General features: G+C 31.0%; 1 protein-coding gene and 1 pseudogene across 2 annotated transcripts; one reads left to right on the plus strand and one right to left on the minus strand.

Annotated features, from left to right (window-relative positions):
• The first annotated feature begins 601 nt into the window (after positions 1-601).
• On the plus strand, positions 602-7,377 carry LOC106425570 (annotated as a pseudogene).
• Positions 7,378-8,643: 1,266 nt separating this feature from the next.
• Positions 8,644-10,119, minus strand: LOC106425557 (F-box/kelch-repeat protein At2g43270). Of its 2 annotated transcripts, XM_013866291.3 has the most exons (3): positions 9,648-10,118; positions 9,363-9,573; positions 8,644-9,292 (listed from the first exon to the last, which is right to left on the minus strand). In XM_013866291.3, exons 1-3 carry the CDS (start codon positions 10,051-10,053, stop codon positions 9,253-9,255), a joined length of 657 nt encoding a protein of 218 aa, XP_013721745.1. In that variant the 5' UTR covers positions 10,054-10,118; the 3' UTR covers positions 8,644-9,252. The 2 variants fall into 2 exon arrangements, with proteins under 2 accessions (XP_013721745.1, XP_013721744.1); XM_013866290.3 differs by having other exon boundaries at positions 8,644-9,573; positions 9,648-10,119.
• Between the last annotated feature and the right edge of the window lie 7,366 nt (positions 10,120-17,485).

The raw sequence follows: 17,485 nt of genomic DNA on the forward strand, positions 1-17,485 counted from the left end.
CATTGTTTTAAAATCAAACCAATAACATACAAAAGGAACTCACCAGAGATTCCGATCACATCCATGTCAGGGGAATCATCGCTGAGGAACTCAATAACATTATGCACACCTTTGGTTACCATGTCCATCCCCATTGCACCACACCAGTGTTACAACTGAACCATACATAGCCATTTTTTTCCTGCCAATGTACAGTGAACAGTTTGTAGTCTCGTAAATCTAATTGACATGCATTCACAAAATCATTATGCCATCAGCAAAAGTTTCAATCTTGAGTCAAAGCACACCACAAACATAAAAAAATTTACATCTTGGTGGTACCCATTGAAAATGACAGCCGACATTTCAAAGTGATCTTGATTCTCCTATGAAGGCTTAAGTTCCATAGCACGTTGGCACGACAAAAGCCGGACAATAGGCGCTCTAGTTGTACCGTCCTTCAGTTCCGCCTGAGACGTACCCAGCCTTGCAGCCTCTGTTAGTCCTAGCAACCAAATAACTTTCCGTTATAGCCCATCAGAACATAGTTTACATCATATTAGTTAATCGGACAACTTCAAAGCGATCAATCAACTTTCACGATCGACCCCCTATCGTAGCGATGGATGGTAGTGATTCACACGAACTGGGATAGAACCTTGGATCTCGGAATTCTGCCGAGAGAAATATACGCTTAAAGTATTAAAACTGATAGCTTGAATATTGATTAAACAAATATGGTATATAGTATTCCTTAGAAAGTCAAATTGTTAATACATTTTCCTGGATACTATGTTCTAGGCGGAGAAAGGTGGCGGGGACAACGACCGATTAAGAAACAACAACACGGGAGGCTGACATCTTCGAAGGTTGGCTAAAAGTTGTGACAGTTCAATTTATGAGTAATTTAATAAGAGATATGAGTCTCAAAGTTTGTTTGAGGAATTATATATACTGAGACGGATCGTTTCAGAGGTGAAACGGTACCATAACTGATCATTGGAGATATAGAGAGGTGAAGATGAAACGTTTCAGGATTTTTTTTGATAAGCTAAAAGGGTAATGCTTCGGTTTATCGGTGGAGACAGAGTATTATAAAAATCCTAGATACATACAAAAGAGATTTAGTCCACTTATAAGTTTTATTGGGCCAGAATGCGGATTTTACTAAATAGGTTTCGATGATCAAAGTTACACGTGAGTATTGAAACATCACGGTTATGTGTGTGATCCACTATAAGAAATTCTTCATAAATATATATTAGTTTCGGTAATCAATATACAAAGTATCCTTTAGTTCAGTGGTATAAATGTTGGTATTTATATCACAGTAATCCGGGTTCAAGCCACAGATTTAACATTTTTTACACTTTTTAAAAGTGGAGTCCATTTACCTGCTGACGTGTCGTATCAGGAGTGATGAAACTGGCTCATTATAATGTAGATTTATGACATTACAAATAGTGTTATTGAGCTCTTAGTTAAATCTTAAAACTGTGGTTAAGAGCAATTTTGTTACATTAAATTTGATCATATAAAAGTAAAAAAAATTTAAGGAGTGCTATTGAAAATAATTTAGCCGAAACCAAACATAAATTAATAAATAATATCAAACGATCTAAATTTATAAATAATCGAACGGTCCCTACATCTCTTAATAAAGAAAAACAAAATCACAAGCAAACCGAAAGCAAAAACCAAAAAGAAAAACAAATTAGAATCGGACCAAAAATTGAAAGCTCGTGCATATACATATTACTGAACAAGGAGATGGGTCAATAAATTTTTCAACAGAAAAAAATCCTAAAATCTAGTATTATATTAAAAATCAAAATATTCCAAACTAATAGAAAAAATATTTAAAAACGTCTATGATATGCATTAATTTATAATAGAATCAATAATAGAAAATTAAAATAGGAGATGAAAATAATTTTATATACATATACTCGTGAGTTATTTTATTTTCTGATATTTTATAAATCCATATATTATATAAAATGTCTTATGTTCAGATATTTTCCCTGTTTTAGCAAATGGAGATAATTGATCAGCAAAATATTATGTATGGTCTTATAGTCTATTCCTCATCATCTATTATTTAATAACTAAAATTTTACAACCCCATGTAAAGAGTCAATTTTATAAAGTTATATTAAATAAAAGTGGCTGCTTATAATGCAACTCCTTTTAGTTAAAAATTATCTATTTAAATATAATACATACACGAATAATATCTATTATCTTGCTATACAAATCCAAAGCAAACGTGATTCTCTCACATATATTTTGCTTTAATTAAAACTAGATTGCAATGTAAATCAAAATAAAATGTATTAGTACATTATTATCTTGCCATATATTTCGCTATAATTAAAACAACATTGCCAGATAAATCTAAAACATGATTAATACTTTATTATCATCGAAAGAAAATACGTTGTCATTATTATTTTCCAAAAATATAGATCACTTAGATCCTATGCGTGATTAACTACTAAATATCATTCCAAATTTGCAAATTTAAAACATATTCAAGTACAAAATAAATAATATACAATAACTAAATTCAAAAAAATATTCATAATTTTGTACACGAATATCATAAATCTGACATAAAAACAAATTAAATTTTAAATAATTTATTAATTTTGTATTACTAATTGTTTTACACAAACTAAAAACACATTTAATACACATTAATATATAAAATCAATAAGACTTATTTTTAATATTTAATAAATATTGATATATTTTTGTCAAAAAACAAGTTTTCATTTATAATATAGATATAATTACTAATTTTAGAATTTAAATAGAGAAATTTCCTATAATAGCATGTTTTAGTTTTATTTACAAAAAATAGCACCCAAAGAAGAAAATGACCAAAATATGTTTTATTAAAAGATAAATATACACTTATAACACTATGGTAACTAATCTAGACTTAGTATTTGTGGGGTTTTGGGGATTTCATATTTTTAAAAATAAATATTAATTTTTTATATAAGTATTAAAAAATCAAAAAGCATTTTTGAATTACAAAAAGAAAATTTGCATAAACAAAAAAATCAAAAAAAATTCAAAAAATTAATTATAAGAAGTTTGAATTTGAAAACATATAATTTAAAACTATAAAAAATTATTTGTTTATTAATTTATATTTATATATCATAAAACAATGAATAGAAGAGTATTTTACTTCTTTAATGAAACATCTTTTAATCATTTTTCTCTTTGAAGACACTTTTGATGATAAAAACTTAAAAATGCTACTTGAGAAAATTGTGTGTTTTAAATACTAGGAATTGAGTACAATATAAAATTAATAGGAACAAAAAGTAATTATTAATACATGAATGTATTGGTATTACTTATTCGTGATACAAATACATTCAATACGATAATAATCAAACAATAATCTAATAAAGTTTGATCACAGTTAATAAAATCCAGTAATTACCAATGGAGTAACTCTAGTATCATATTACAAAATGGAGTAACTCTTAAATAGTTGTCTCTATTCATGGCCGTGGAGGCCTAACTATGTCGGTGATTGTTTTTGATTTCCATCATTCAGAAGAATGATATCCTGATTATTGTGCCGGTGGTGGGAAAACTACTCGTAATTGGATACGCATCTAATCAACAGGTTCATGATTCAAGAAACAATGCAGAGACTATGTGTATGGGTGTGTGTGTGTGTGTGTGTGGGGGGGGGGGGGGGGGGGGGGGGGGGGCGGAATCCAGTTGCATCAATTTAAATGTGAAAAGAGAGTGTAAAAGATTGCTCATCGCAAGAGTAAGATGAAAACAAACAAGGACCACGCTTTTCAAGTACGATATCTATAACTGTAACCAAAACAAATTAGAGACACTAGAGTAGAGGTAAGTAAAATATTAGGGATCTGCAGTTTGATCCGTTTAGATATCCGGGAGCCCGGTATCTGATTTAGACAGCTACGTCCATTGCGGCACCCATGTGGTGGCCGGGTTTTCTGAACACATCCTGGATGTAAACGGACCAAATTTTCGACAAAAGGAGAGATAACACAAATATCTGAAGAGAGGCAACAGAGGAAGTCCATCTCTGGATCATATTTGAACATCAATATGATATATTTATTTATTTATTTTTAAACTTTTTTTACTGCTATATTTTTTGTGTTTTTCTTTTCGTAGAGAAGAGTAGATAGCCCAGAGCTGGAGTTCTTGAACATCAATATGATATTTGGAAACTTAGCCAGAATTAGCTTATGTAAGTAAAATGAGTCTATGTTTTCCTAGACTGACTATGCAAATCAATTTCGTTGATTTCTATTTGAGACTCTTTTTGTTTGAAGGCGAAGCAAATCATTTCCACCGCCTGACAATTCATTTCCTTTGATTCCGCTTATGTAAGTAAAATGATATATAAACACATTATGTAGAGCTTCCTGAGGCTGTTGTATTTGTTTTTTTATTTCTCAACAGAGGGAACAGTTGTGGTGGCAAACATTGTAAGGGTGTTGAGGTTGGGAAGGAAATGCAACCGAAAAAGAGCCAAATTCAGAAAAAAATGCTTTGATTTTAGAAAACCATACGACACACTACTATTTTTAGTTGTAATGGAGTTAACTTTTTATATTTAGAGCATCATTAGCGGCAATTTTCTCAACACCAGTATCCAAACATAAATATATTAGTATTGTCACATTATATGATGATTAGATACATTCGGATTGTTTATTTGCGTTTATTTTAGGATATACGTTAATCAAAATTAAACTTCAATTTATTAGTATTTTAAACATAATTTGGTTAAATATAGTTTGCATTCACATCTCACAAATTTTGTAAATGTTAATTCCTTTAACTTTGCATGAATTGCCTTTTGAAACTAATTTTTTCACACGTAAATAGAAAGGTAGGGGTGTTCAATCCGGATATCGGTTCGGTTTAGGTTCGGTTTTTTTCGGTTTTTGGTATTTCGGTTAGTAAAATATAACTACCATTCTAAATCCATATTTACTTCGGTTCGGTTCGGTTTATATACCGTCGGTTTTCGGTTTATTCGGTTTTATACCAAAAAACATAATTATTTATTTTGAAATCATATAAAATGAATTTTAGAGTCATATTGTTAACACAGTCATTTATTAAAAATATATTACATGTTCAAATAAATAAACAAAAACATAAAAATGCTTCTACCATCAAATCATCAAATCTATAATTAAAATCAGAGCCTGAAATTTTGAAAATAAAAATATGAAACAAAACAGAAACATGAAAGAAAAGTTTTTTCACTCTTCCATATTTAGTGTTCATTAAAGTCATGTTTTTTCGATTGAACACGAAACTCTGTTTGTTTATAGATAAGAAAAAAGTTGTGAAAATTTTTCATTAATTATTTTCCATCAAATTTATCATCTTCATATTAATTTAATGAATACTAAAATAAAGCAAAAAGATAAAAAAAAAGACTTAGAAAATAAGATGTCTGAATTGCGATGTATTGTTATTTAATTATAGTTCAAGTGTTTTACAAATTATATAAGGTTTTTTATTACTATAACAGTATGGTAATAGTTATTAACACAAATTTAACTTATATAACAAATAGATTTTTATGTATTGTTATAAAATAGATACATATTTACATGTTTCTACTTTTAATCGGTTTTGTTCAGTTTATTCGGTTTAATCGGTTATATACCAAACCATATCCAAATCCTACGGTTTTTATAAAATTATATCTATTCGGTTTATATGGTATACCAAAACCAAACCATATTGTCTATTTCGGTTCGGTTCGGTTCGGTACGGTTCGGTTTTACCATATTGGACAGCCCTAAGGTAAAAAAGGCTGATGTATGTCGTGACATGGTGAGGGACATTTGTATGTGTAACAGGAGCTGAATAAGGTGAATGAACAGAGACGAAGCGGTTCGTGCTGGTTCATGGTGGAGGCGTCGTCGGGGTTTGGTGTTGGTACAAAACCATAACTCTCTTGGAGACACATGGTTTTCAAGTAGATGCCGTGACTTAACCGGTTCTGGTGTTAGCTCTATTGACACCAACAACGTCACCATCTTCGCTCACTACTCCAAGCCTCTCTTCCACTTCTTCGAATCCCTCAAACCCACAGAGAAGATGCCAACTTTTTTTTTGAGCATTAATTACAACAGTTAGATCATGTTTAATTTAAGACCATAACAAGTTACATATATAATACAGGTGATCTTGGTGGGGCATGATTTTGGAGGGGCTTGTATTGTATGTCTTATGCGATGGAGATGTTTCCTACTAAAATCTCTAAAGCTGTCTTTATCTCTGCTGCTAAGCTGGCTAATGGTCAAAGCACTCTTGATCTCTTTAATCAAAAGGTGCATTTTTCATTCTACTTTATTTTGCCTTCTGCTCATCATCATCTTTTTTTTTTTTATAAACTCTATCGGCTGATCCAGTCGGTCCCGGAAGGAACACACTTAGTGCTACAGAGTGGACTAGCCCGAAAACGTACCACACTGTCTGACCCGAGTTTGTAATACCTTCTAACTAATGCCAGGGGGTGGACTAATCATCTGTTATGGCCCACCATGTAAACCACTTGGGCCGAATCTCAAGCCCAGACTGGCCAAGTAGTGATAATTTAGTTCCCAGAGGAAATCGAACTTAAGCCTGATGTGGGTACACACCAAGCCCCAAGAGATTGTCACTAGGCTACCTGGTTATCATCATCATCTTTTTTAATTGCATTCATTATATTTTTTTAGCTGGGATCAAATGATCTGATGCAACAAGCTCAGATCTTCTTGTACGCCAACGGCAAAAAGAACCCTCCAACCGCCGCTGATTTCGACAGATCTTTGCTTAAAAAATTTATATTTAATCTGAGCCCTCCAAAGGTAAATACAAACCGAACCGGTACAATTCGGTTGATTACTGAATCTGATCTTTCATTTTGGTATAGGACATTGCATTGGCATCGGTATCCATAAGACCCATCCCGTTCGCACCGGTTGGTGAAAAGCTTCACGTGTAGGATAAAAACTACGGCTCCATTCAACGGTTCTGCATAAAAACCATGGAGGATTACGCTGTATCGGTTCCTCTTCAGGAGGCAATGAACAAATTGAGCCCGCCTGAAAAGGTTTTTGAGCTCAAAGGATCCGATCACGCACCGGTCTTCTCTCGGCCTCAGTCCTTGAACCGATTCCTCATCAAGATATCTCATATACCGTTCAAAAAGTTATCATGATATGTTTGAGCCGTTGATTGTTATTTTGAATTGGGTACAAATTAAAACCAAACCGAGTTTTAGGATCTCGTAACCTGGAGATTGTTTTTTCGAGAGTTGGACAATGAGCATAATATACCCCCAAAATTGGGCCCTATTATTATTTTCTTATGTTATTTGGTCATTTAGTTTTGATATAGAAAAAATAATCTATCTGATAATCTACTAATTTTATTTTTGTCTTTTTTTCCCCTCTCGTTCTGTTATGTATCTAACCTCAATATCGAAAAACGTTTAGTGACAATTGATATTGAAGAAGTTTCCTATCACAAACAAGCTAAGGTATGGCTCAGGTCGCAAATGGAACGAAACAAGCACGGGGAGGGAACTATCGCGGTTGTATTTTATGGTCAGTTTTGGAGTTGAACCCAGGAGCTGATGGCGATAATGAACTAGAGCTTGTCTGGACATGAGCTGGCCTAACACAACTTCTTTCAAGATATTCAGTCACTTTTGTCTATGAGACCAATGATAGGACTGTTCATACTGATGTTCTGCTAGGGGCGAGCGTTCGGGTACCCGTTCGGGTTCGGATATTTAGATTTTGAAAAAAAAAATTAAAATTTTCATTTCTCAAATTTTTTGTACTTAAAAATATAACTTTCACTTAACTAATTTTTTATTTTTAATAGATTGAATGGTTAATAGATTTGGACATAACATTTTAAAACTAAAATACATTAATTTAGTTATTGTTTTTAAATTTTGGATGTAACTTTTTGTTAATTTTTGAAACAAAAAACTTGACATGCATTTTAAGTGAGTAGCAAATCATTTTTTCCGTAATATATCATATGAACTTAAAGTATGTGTAGTATCAATATGAATATTTTATATAAAATGAGAGATGTAAACTAGAAATATAAGGTTAATTATACATATGTTCAGTTATCTTCGGATATCCATTCGGGTTCGGATATTATACGTTCGGGTTCGGGTATCCAATCTCTCCTAATTCAATACCCGTTCGGGTATTTTGCTACTTCGGTTCGGATTTCGGTTCAGATTTTTCGGATCGGATTCAGGTGCCACTTTGGATATCGGGTAAAGTGTCCACCCCTATGTTCTACTGTCCTCGCCAAAGGCTCGGTCAAAGGCTGTTAACAAGAGAAGTGAGATTGGGGATACAGGATCATAAGCACAGACAAAAGCAAGTGAGAAGTGGCATTACGAAGTCAAAGCAACGTACGTGACTTTCAGTATTTGGTCTTAAATTTTCATTAATAAAATTACAATATTTCTTCGTATTAATCAGATAAAATTGACTAAATCTTTACTAAAGAATTTTAAAGACTTTAAAAAAAAATTCGTATCATAGTTTCAGAAAACTCCTCACAGTACACTACACATCTAACCAAGAGGTTCATGATCTAGAAAGTGGGTTTAGAAACAATGCTGAGATGCATCAATTCAAATGTTAAAAGAAAGTCGAAAAGGTTGCTTATCATAAGAGTAAGATGAAAACAAACAAGGACCAAGCTTTTCAAGTACGATATCTATAACTGTAACCAAACAAACTAGAGACACTAGAGTAGAGGTAAGTAAAATATTAGGGATCTGCAGTTTGATCCGTTTAGATATCCGGGAGCCCGGTACCTGATTTAGACAGCTACGTCCATTGCTGCACCCAGGTGGCCGGGTTTTCGGAACACATCCTGGATGTAAACGGACCAAATTTTCGACAAAAGGAGAGATAACACAAATATCTGAAGAGAGGCAACAGAGGAAGTCCATCTCTGGATCATATTTGAACAACCTCTTCTTAGTGTCATAGAAGAAAAGACTCCCTTCCTAAGAAACAGCCAATGGCGTGAACAAAGTTGACCATTCCTCTATAACTCTCCCGTGCATTGGAATAACTCTATGTGCTAAAGTTATGGAGTAAGTCATACACCATGTTTTTTCTTGTGCATCCATGATCCATATCTCTAGATTCCATCCAGGTTTCATCATACAGATGTCAGCTATGGCTAGACGATCATCAAGGTTCACTATCCGAGCTGCGCCCGAGTGCAAAAGGGGAGGAAGTACCTGGACATCCCGAAATTCTTCTGTGTGAAGATCTAAAGCTAGAATCTTATATTTACGAAAAAGGCCTAACCAGTAGATGGATCCTTTCACACAAGCCGACTTCCTTCTCGTTTCAACCTTGTAAGGAGGCGGGACCAGTTTCCGCCATTGGCCAATGTCAACATCAAGAATCTGGTAATGGTTATGATCAAACAACATGCTCACTACTTTATACTTCCCGGTAACTTCGTTCTTACCGAATCCCATCGCCGAGTTTATATTGAATTCGCTCCACCATACTCCTGATAATTTCGAAACCCCGAAAAATTAATATGATAGGAAAATAAATAAATTTATAGTAGACTTAATTACGTACCGGTAGACATGTCGTTCTCATAGTGGAAGGGGCCACTACAGAATCTATTGAATTCTCCGGTCGAAGGATTCAAAACGCTGACCCAATTCGGTTCCGGTATGCAAACTACACCGTCACATGTCAAAGAAGGTCGTGTGGCTTCATCACACTTTAAGTAAACCATCTCGATCTCTTCGTCTCCTTGGAACCGCGATTGGGCCTGATTTCCGACAGCCAAGAATTTTCGGTTCTTTGGAACACTCATACGCCTGTCCGCGAACCTCCTCGACTCCATTAATGATCTCCATTCCCTCGAGACGGTTTTGAATCTGAGAATTGATTTTAACGGCAGCCTAACAAGTATTTCTTCCACCACATCGGTAGTTATGTAGATCTGATTAGGGTTTTCTTCTTCTTCTTCCCCCATTATCTTTTGCCGTAAATTTCCAGAATATCCTTAGCCCTTTATCTCGATCGATCCATATCATTATATTATATAACAGTAGGGTCGGCCCACCCTAAGGACTAAATATTTATTATGTGACATAATATTTGATATTAGTTATAAGATCTAATTGTGTATATTATAAATTAACATTTGTAAGTCTCGGTTAACATATTTTCATTTCAACCTAGGGCCGGTCTGCCCTACGGACATAATGAAAATTTAAAAACAATTTAAACAGTTAGAATGAATGTTTAATATAAATTTGTATCATATAAAAATATACATATTAGTTAAATATTGTACATGTTAATGTATTTGAATACTAAATAGACTATAAAGCTACCAATATTTGTTTTGATTAGGGATATTTGCTTACTTTGATTACCGTTAAATGAACTATGTAAATTAAATTGGTTGGTAAGGTGTTAGTACAAAACTATATGTCATGTCTTGGGATTTTTGCTCTTATACCATCTTTCTTTTGAGGTTGGGACGTTCATCGGGTTTAGTTGTACGTGATTGTTGTTTTGATTAAGTTATTTAAAGTAATTTTCTTTTCATGGTTATATACTTGCAGGTTTCCTTCTTCTTTATTTGGCCAAATATTGGAAATTATAAATATATCCTACCACTAAAAATATTTCTATGTATATATAATTTTTAAAAAAATATTATTCAATGTTTATTCCACCTTGATTAGGACAATAAGTTGAAAATATCTTAAACCACAAATCATAAATATTCGCAGTCTTATACATTTTGTTCTTCAAGTTATTGTTACTTTTATTTCCTTTTATACATTTCTCTTAATATTTATATATGCATCCATAATATTTTTTAAAAAGGATTTTTCATTAACTAATGTAATTATTGTAGTTTTAAATATATTATAGTTTTCGTATACTTGATTAAATTTTTTTGGCGTTGGTGGTATTTGAAGTGGTTGAGACCTGAATGGATATTTACTTTCATAAAGTTTTTGGTGTATGTTTAAAAATAAAAATTTGTAAAGGCTTTTAAATCATATGAATATAATATTCAACATACTACTGTTGACTGTTTATATACTTAAAATTATGACGTAAGTAATTGCAAATTTGTTGAACTCATAGATTTGTTATTACTTTATAAATTATCATAGGATGAGGTATATAGGGTAAAGATTGCTTTGGTGATAATATAACGTCCATAAGGTAATGTGTGTGTGTGTGTTTTTTATGTACTACGTATTAAAAAATAATTAACACATTCAATAATATTAAAGAGTAAAAAGCTCTCTCAATTGTTCATAGTATAAGCCCAAAGTTACACTCAAGTCCAACCAAAGAAATAAAACCCAGTACCGATAAGCTCAAGTGATGCGCCGCGTTTCACAGAAGATGGACACGTGTCGGCCTGTCAGAGAGTGACTTTCCACGTGGATAGCTTAGAAGAGAGGCAAACATATTTTTATATATATAAATGTTTAAATTCGTCTAATTTATAGCTTAGCTATATTTATTGATCATTTTGGTTTTTATATGTATATCAGATTTTGATATGTCTTTGATTTTTGAATAATTTCTGGAAGCGGATGGATAATATAGAAACTCTATAAATTAATACTCAATAAATTAATAAACACTATAAATTAATAATTTTTTCTGGTCCTAAGTTTGATCAGTTCAAAATATGACACAAATCGATTAAATAATAATATAATTTTTTTAGAAAATTCAGTGTAAGTATATGGTCCTATTAAATCATATATATATATATATATATAAAAACAAAATATTCTATTGTTTTTATATTCACACTGATATTGTCTCTATTTTTTCTTGATAGTTTAATATATTTTGATAGTAATTAGTAAACTTATATCTAAAAACACTTAAACTCTATTGAACATATTTCATATATACGAAACAATATAAGAAAAATAATATGAAAGTCGAATTTCAAAAAATTAATTATTTTATATATGGTAAAATTAATTATTTTTTATTTTATGTAAAAGATATACTCTAAAATAGAAAAATCTCAATTTTTTCGTAAGTTAATAAAATATCATAATTCCAACATTTTTAATTTATAAATTTTTTATTGTATTTGAAAACGAACATATAACTCGAGTCGCTGGCAAAACTCTCCCTTAATGTGAATGCTTTTAAGTGTAGTGTAAAAGAAGAAATAATATAATGTATTAGTTTGAGTTTATTTAGTATGAAAATAAATCCTCAAAAAACTTATTTTTATAGTAACATTTGTTTTTTTTTGAACAAATAGTTACATTTGTTTTGCGATAGTTTTTTTGATAAAGTAAAAGTGAGTAGAGATATAGTATCCATAAATAATCGCCATGTAGATAATGTGTAAGTAAAATTGGTACAATATTTGTGGTTTTAGACATGCAGTTCCAACAATTCAAATGCGTCTTTAAATGTTGTGGTAACTAAGTTAAGATTATTTAGTGTTTAAAATTTAATTTTTAGTGTTTTAGAGTTCATTGTGTTAAGGTATGGGGTTAAGTGTTTTGGATTGAGAGTTTAAATATTTATTTTATTTTTTTAAAAAAACATCTTATATATTAAAACAAAAGTTACAACCTTAATTCATGTGTGATATTTTTAAAAATAGACACTCACTAGAAATCAGTTATCATTCATTTATTACTAATAATATGGTTTAATAATATATCATTCCTAATACAACAATATACTCCTTTAGAACCGGATTGGTTAACAAACACATATTTTGCATTAGCTAATAGTATCCTAAAAATATGTTAACTGACCGTTTTTCTTTGTAACACCCGTTTCTTATATTCACCGAATATTATGTTCATTGGTTTAGTTAAATTATTACCTTAATTTTATTTGAATTTGAATGTATATTTGGTTGCTCAACCGGATCTTTAGATGGTAGCATTTTAATATATCTTTCAGAATACATTAAAAATATATGCGGTGTTATTTTTAATATATGTGGTGTTATGGTTTATATGTTGGGTAACAGGAAAAAACAGCTCGATTATTTATAATTAATTTTGTATAATTATGTTTCTGCATAAAAATCTGTTAGCTTTTTATTTTGGGAATAAATTAATTGTATATTGGGCTTAAATAATTAATAGAATATATTAGTGGCCCATTGGGCTAATTATAACATTGATCAGTTTAAATTGTCACATTTATATGATTTACACTATTAATTGAAAATATATAGTATAATTTTTAACAAGTTTATTTTTACTTTTAGGAACATAAATTTTATTTGACAAATATATTCTATTAAAATAGAAGTCATGATTTTTTTCATGTGTGATTTTTTTTTAAATTTGAACCATCATTTTTTTTATTAAAACTAATAACACATAGAATCTTTGAACTACTTTAATAATAAGATCTTTTGATATCTTTTTATTTTATATATAAAATATATATTTTAAAAAAATCTTACAAATCTGTTTGAAAAGATTTTAACAAGATCTTAATTTTCAAAAATTCTATGAATATTTTCTCTAATTTTGTAATTAGTTTTGAAATATTATTATACATTAATTTATTCAGTTCTCGCTTATAAAATTAAAAATAAAAATTATATCCTATTTTTTATCTATTATATAACCATACTCAATTGTATTAAAAATTATTATATTGAGCTAAATATGGTAAAATTATATTAAATTGATTAATTTATATATAACTTATTTTCATAACTATAAATTCTTATGTTCAAAAATATAATATGTTGTTAAGACGGGTTAACAATAATAAACTATATAATACATGAATAAAAATTAACATATATTTCATTAAAGCTAATAGTATAAATATTTGTAACTATTTTAATCATGATATATTTTTGTTTTAAATATATATATATATATATATATATATATATATATTTTTAAAAATTATTCTAACAAATCTGTTGATAAATAATTTAACAATATTTTAATTTTAAAAAACTTTAGGTAAATATTTTCACTAATTTTGTAATTAGCAATAAATTATTATTATGCATTGATATATTCAATTATCATTTATAAAATGAAAAAAAAACACTATCCTATTTTTATCTATTTTATAATTATAATCAATCATGTTAAAATAGAATTATTATATTGAACTAAAAATGATAAATTTATATTAAATTCATAAATTTTATTTTCATAAATATAAAATATTCATGTTAAAAATATAATACAATGACAGAGCTACTTAACATTAGCAAACTATATAATACATGTATAAAATTAAGATTTTCTATATACAATAATATATTATGTAAAATGAATAAAAATAAAAAATATGTCTAAAAGAAAATCCAGCTTTGAAAGGCGGGCCATAATTTAGTATAAATTAAATAAAAACAATTTTTAAATATGTTGCTTCAATCATATATTAGTTTATTTAATAACTAAATGCAAATACAATTAGATAAATATATAATAAGAAGCAACAAATACATGTGACAATTTTAAACAATTGATTAACTACATCATATAAACTATAAAATTATATTAAATTATTATATCTGAAATAGTTATATTAACATTTAAATATATGATTAAATCTGAAAACAAACACCCGCGCAGTTGCGCGGATCCAGATCCAGTTTACTCTTATTACAACTATGTTATAAGGGAATATACATATGGGAAAGTATATATTTCTCTTTCTCTCATCAACTGTTAGTTTTAAAGTTGGTTTTGAGGTGATGTAATGTGTGTTGTGTGCACAGCAATAATAATGGTTTAAAGTTTGAACGCTTCTTGAATAAGTGGTCCAGAAGAATATTCTCCCATTTGTGGTTTGTTGTAAGATTTTGATTTCTTCACCTTCATTGTTAGAATTATTTTAATTAGACATTCTAAAAGATATCTTATCACATTTTCTCTCTCAACCATTTGCGTGAAGACTTTACTCATTGGAACCCCTGCTATATCCCCCTTTCCATTCTCACTAATGGACACATTGTAACTATACAACCTTGTTCTCTCATTCTCCCTCCAAGTCTAATCCATGCTTTAATTGCACCATGGTAGAGCTATACATAGCCTAATCCCCACCTCAAACACCTGGGTTACTTCAATGTAGTGAAATTTTAAAAAGTTTTAACAAATCACCAAAAAACTTATATGCAAATAAATATATAGAAAAAATAAAAATAAATGAGCTAAGGCGATTCTTCTTTTAAAAACATTCGAAGACATCCAATTTATCTTTTTTCTTCTTCAAAATCTGTTAAGACATCCACCAGTACATTGTATCGATTGCACATATATTTTAGTGTTAAATGCATGCATGATACGTGCATATATAGATATATTCTCTATTGTTTTTTTTTTCTTTTCGGTAAAATATATTCTCTATTGTCTGTACATGTGTTGCTAATAATTAGTTTGGAGCAAATGGCTGTAATTTGTTGAATCTTTTAGTTCACGTCTTACAAAAATCTAATCCCAACTTTCTTAGGACATAAGGAACTCTGTCCATTCGTTTCACAAAATTACTTGTGTGAAATTCGTTTCTCTAGCTCTCAAAAGTACAAATCTAATCTAAATAAATCCATTTGGATCATTAGTTTGCATGAAAAATATGCTACTGGGAATCAAAACCCTATTCAGATTAACAACACATGAACGACTTTTTTCACTGATCTAGTTGTTTTAGATTATGGAGTTTGAAAACCGGTACGGGCTTGCAACAAACACTTCTCTGATAACTCACAATACTTCTTAACCTCTTCAAGCTTCACTTCTCATAAAGAAAATTGTCCTTGATCTCTTTTTCCCTTTCTTTACCAACTTCTTCGCCCATTCAAATGAAATTCACTTTCTCTCTCGGAAGAGATGGACCAATGACTGGTACCCCGCATAAAGCTTAACACATCACCACACCAAAAGAGTAAATATCAGATTTCTCAGTCAGTTGTTGTTTGGTCCACTACTCGAATCAAGATAATAAAAGCTTCCTTTCACCAGCATACTCACGTGTCAACTTGGATAAGACTGGTCAAGATCCGGACCAGTCTTAGGCAATAGAAAGTCTGCTACTTTGACATGAAATTCTCATCCAAGTGAACGTTAGCAGACTTCACATTGATGTGTGCTGATGGCTATTGCAAAATCTGTATGAGGATAGTAAAGCCCTATAGATGCACCAACATATATCTCAAGCCTCTGTCTCCAGTTCAACCTAGGGTTATCCGACACCTACAGATGGTCCTTAAGCGTTACCTTCTCCATACTCTCATTGCCGATTTAAAGCTATAGCTGATTAGTATTTCTGTGTTTAGGAAAAGAAAAAAAAAATCTTTTACTCGTTTGCCCGTTTAACTTCGGGATCCTGCACTCAAAACAACAAAGAATGGTTCAATCCACTTTGTATTTTTAAAAACATTCAGTCTTTCATCAATGCAAGAGCATATAAGTTTATTTCAAACTTCTGGATATGGTCTTGTATCAGAAACCTTATCCCTGGTGGGATGCTCACATCTCTTACCGCTCTTCATTCATATTTCAAAAAGCATCATGACATCAGTCTTAGTTACAACACGAAAGAAACCTTATACATATATATAGCGGTGAGAAAGTAAAGAATAATATCTCCCTTTGAAAAATATTGCTTGAAAGATAGCAAAACCAGCAGCAGTGGTGATTGCATTTAGTGGTTGTCCTTGCAAGCCTTGGCTCACCATAGATTACCCAAATCCAGATCCTAATACTGCTACCACGCAGTCAAAGTCATTGAAGAAGTAGTTACTTAACAAACTTATGCAAGTGGCTTGTGAACTGATACTTACGCGGTTCCGACTTACACACAGGTTCAAGGTCCTCAAATCCTATGACATAATCTTTGATATGGAACCTGTTAATATATTCGTTCACCAATCACCACACATATTTCGTCTTAGCAAGTCAAATGTTCAACTCAACCACAAAAGTTCAAAACTTCCAAGCGGATGAGATTGTTATACAGAGAAGAAAATACAGAACACAACATAACAGAGTGAGAGATCTCGACTCCCAAAATCCCAGCAGGCAAAATCTCGACGGTGGTGCTAGAACGACCGGCTCTCAAATCGGAGAACATGGGAGAGAAGTTTGCTATTCTCATTTCTGAAAGTTTGGTAACGATTGAGAGTAAAAAACTGATGATTTTCACCAGAATAAACTCTTATATTTATAGCTGTAGATTCACAGAAGGGAATAAAAGAGGGGATGTATTGAATAAGAAATTGTGTGAGTAGTGGGGAGGTATTGTTAATGAGAGCATTAATGACGAAGGTTTAAGGTTGCCTACTTCCATAACGTTTCTGTAGTTCGTTCGCTGGTAAGAAAAAGACGATTCGATTAGACACAGGCGCCGGGTTACAACAGGGTTAGGCCATAAACCATTGTCCAACGTTACTCGGACTAATT

This window comes from Brassica napus, chromosome C7 (genome assembly GCF_020379485.1).
Source record: "Brassica napus cultivar Da-Ae chromosome C7, Da-Ae, whole genome shotgun sequence".
Taxonomy (NCBI): Eukaryota; Viridiplantae; Streptophyta; class Magnoliopsida; order Brassicales; family Brassicaceae; genus Brassica; species Brassica napus.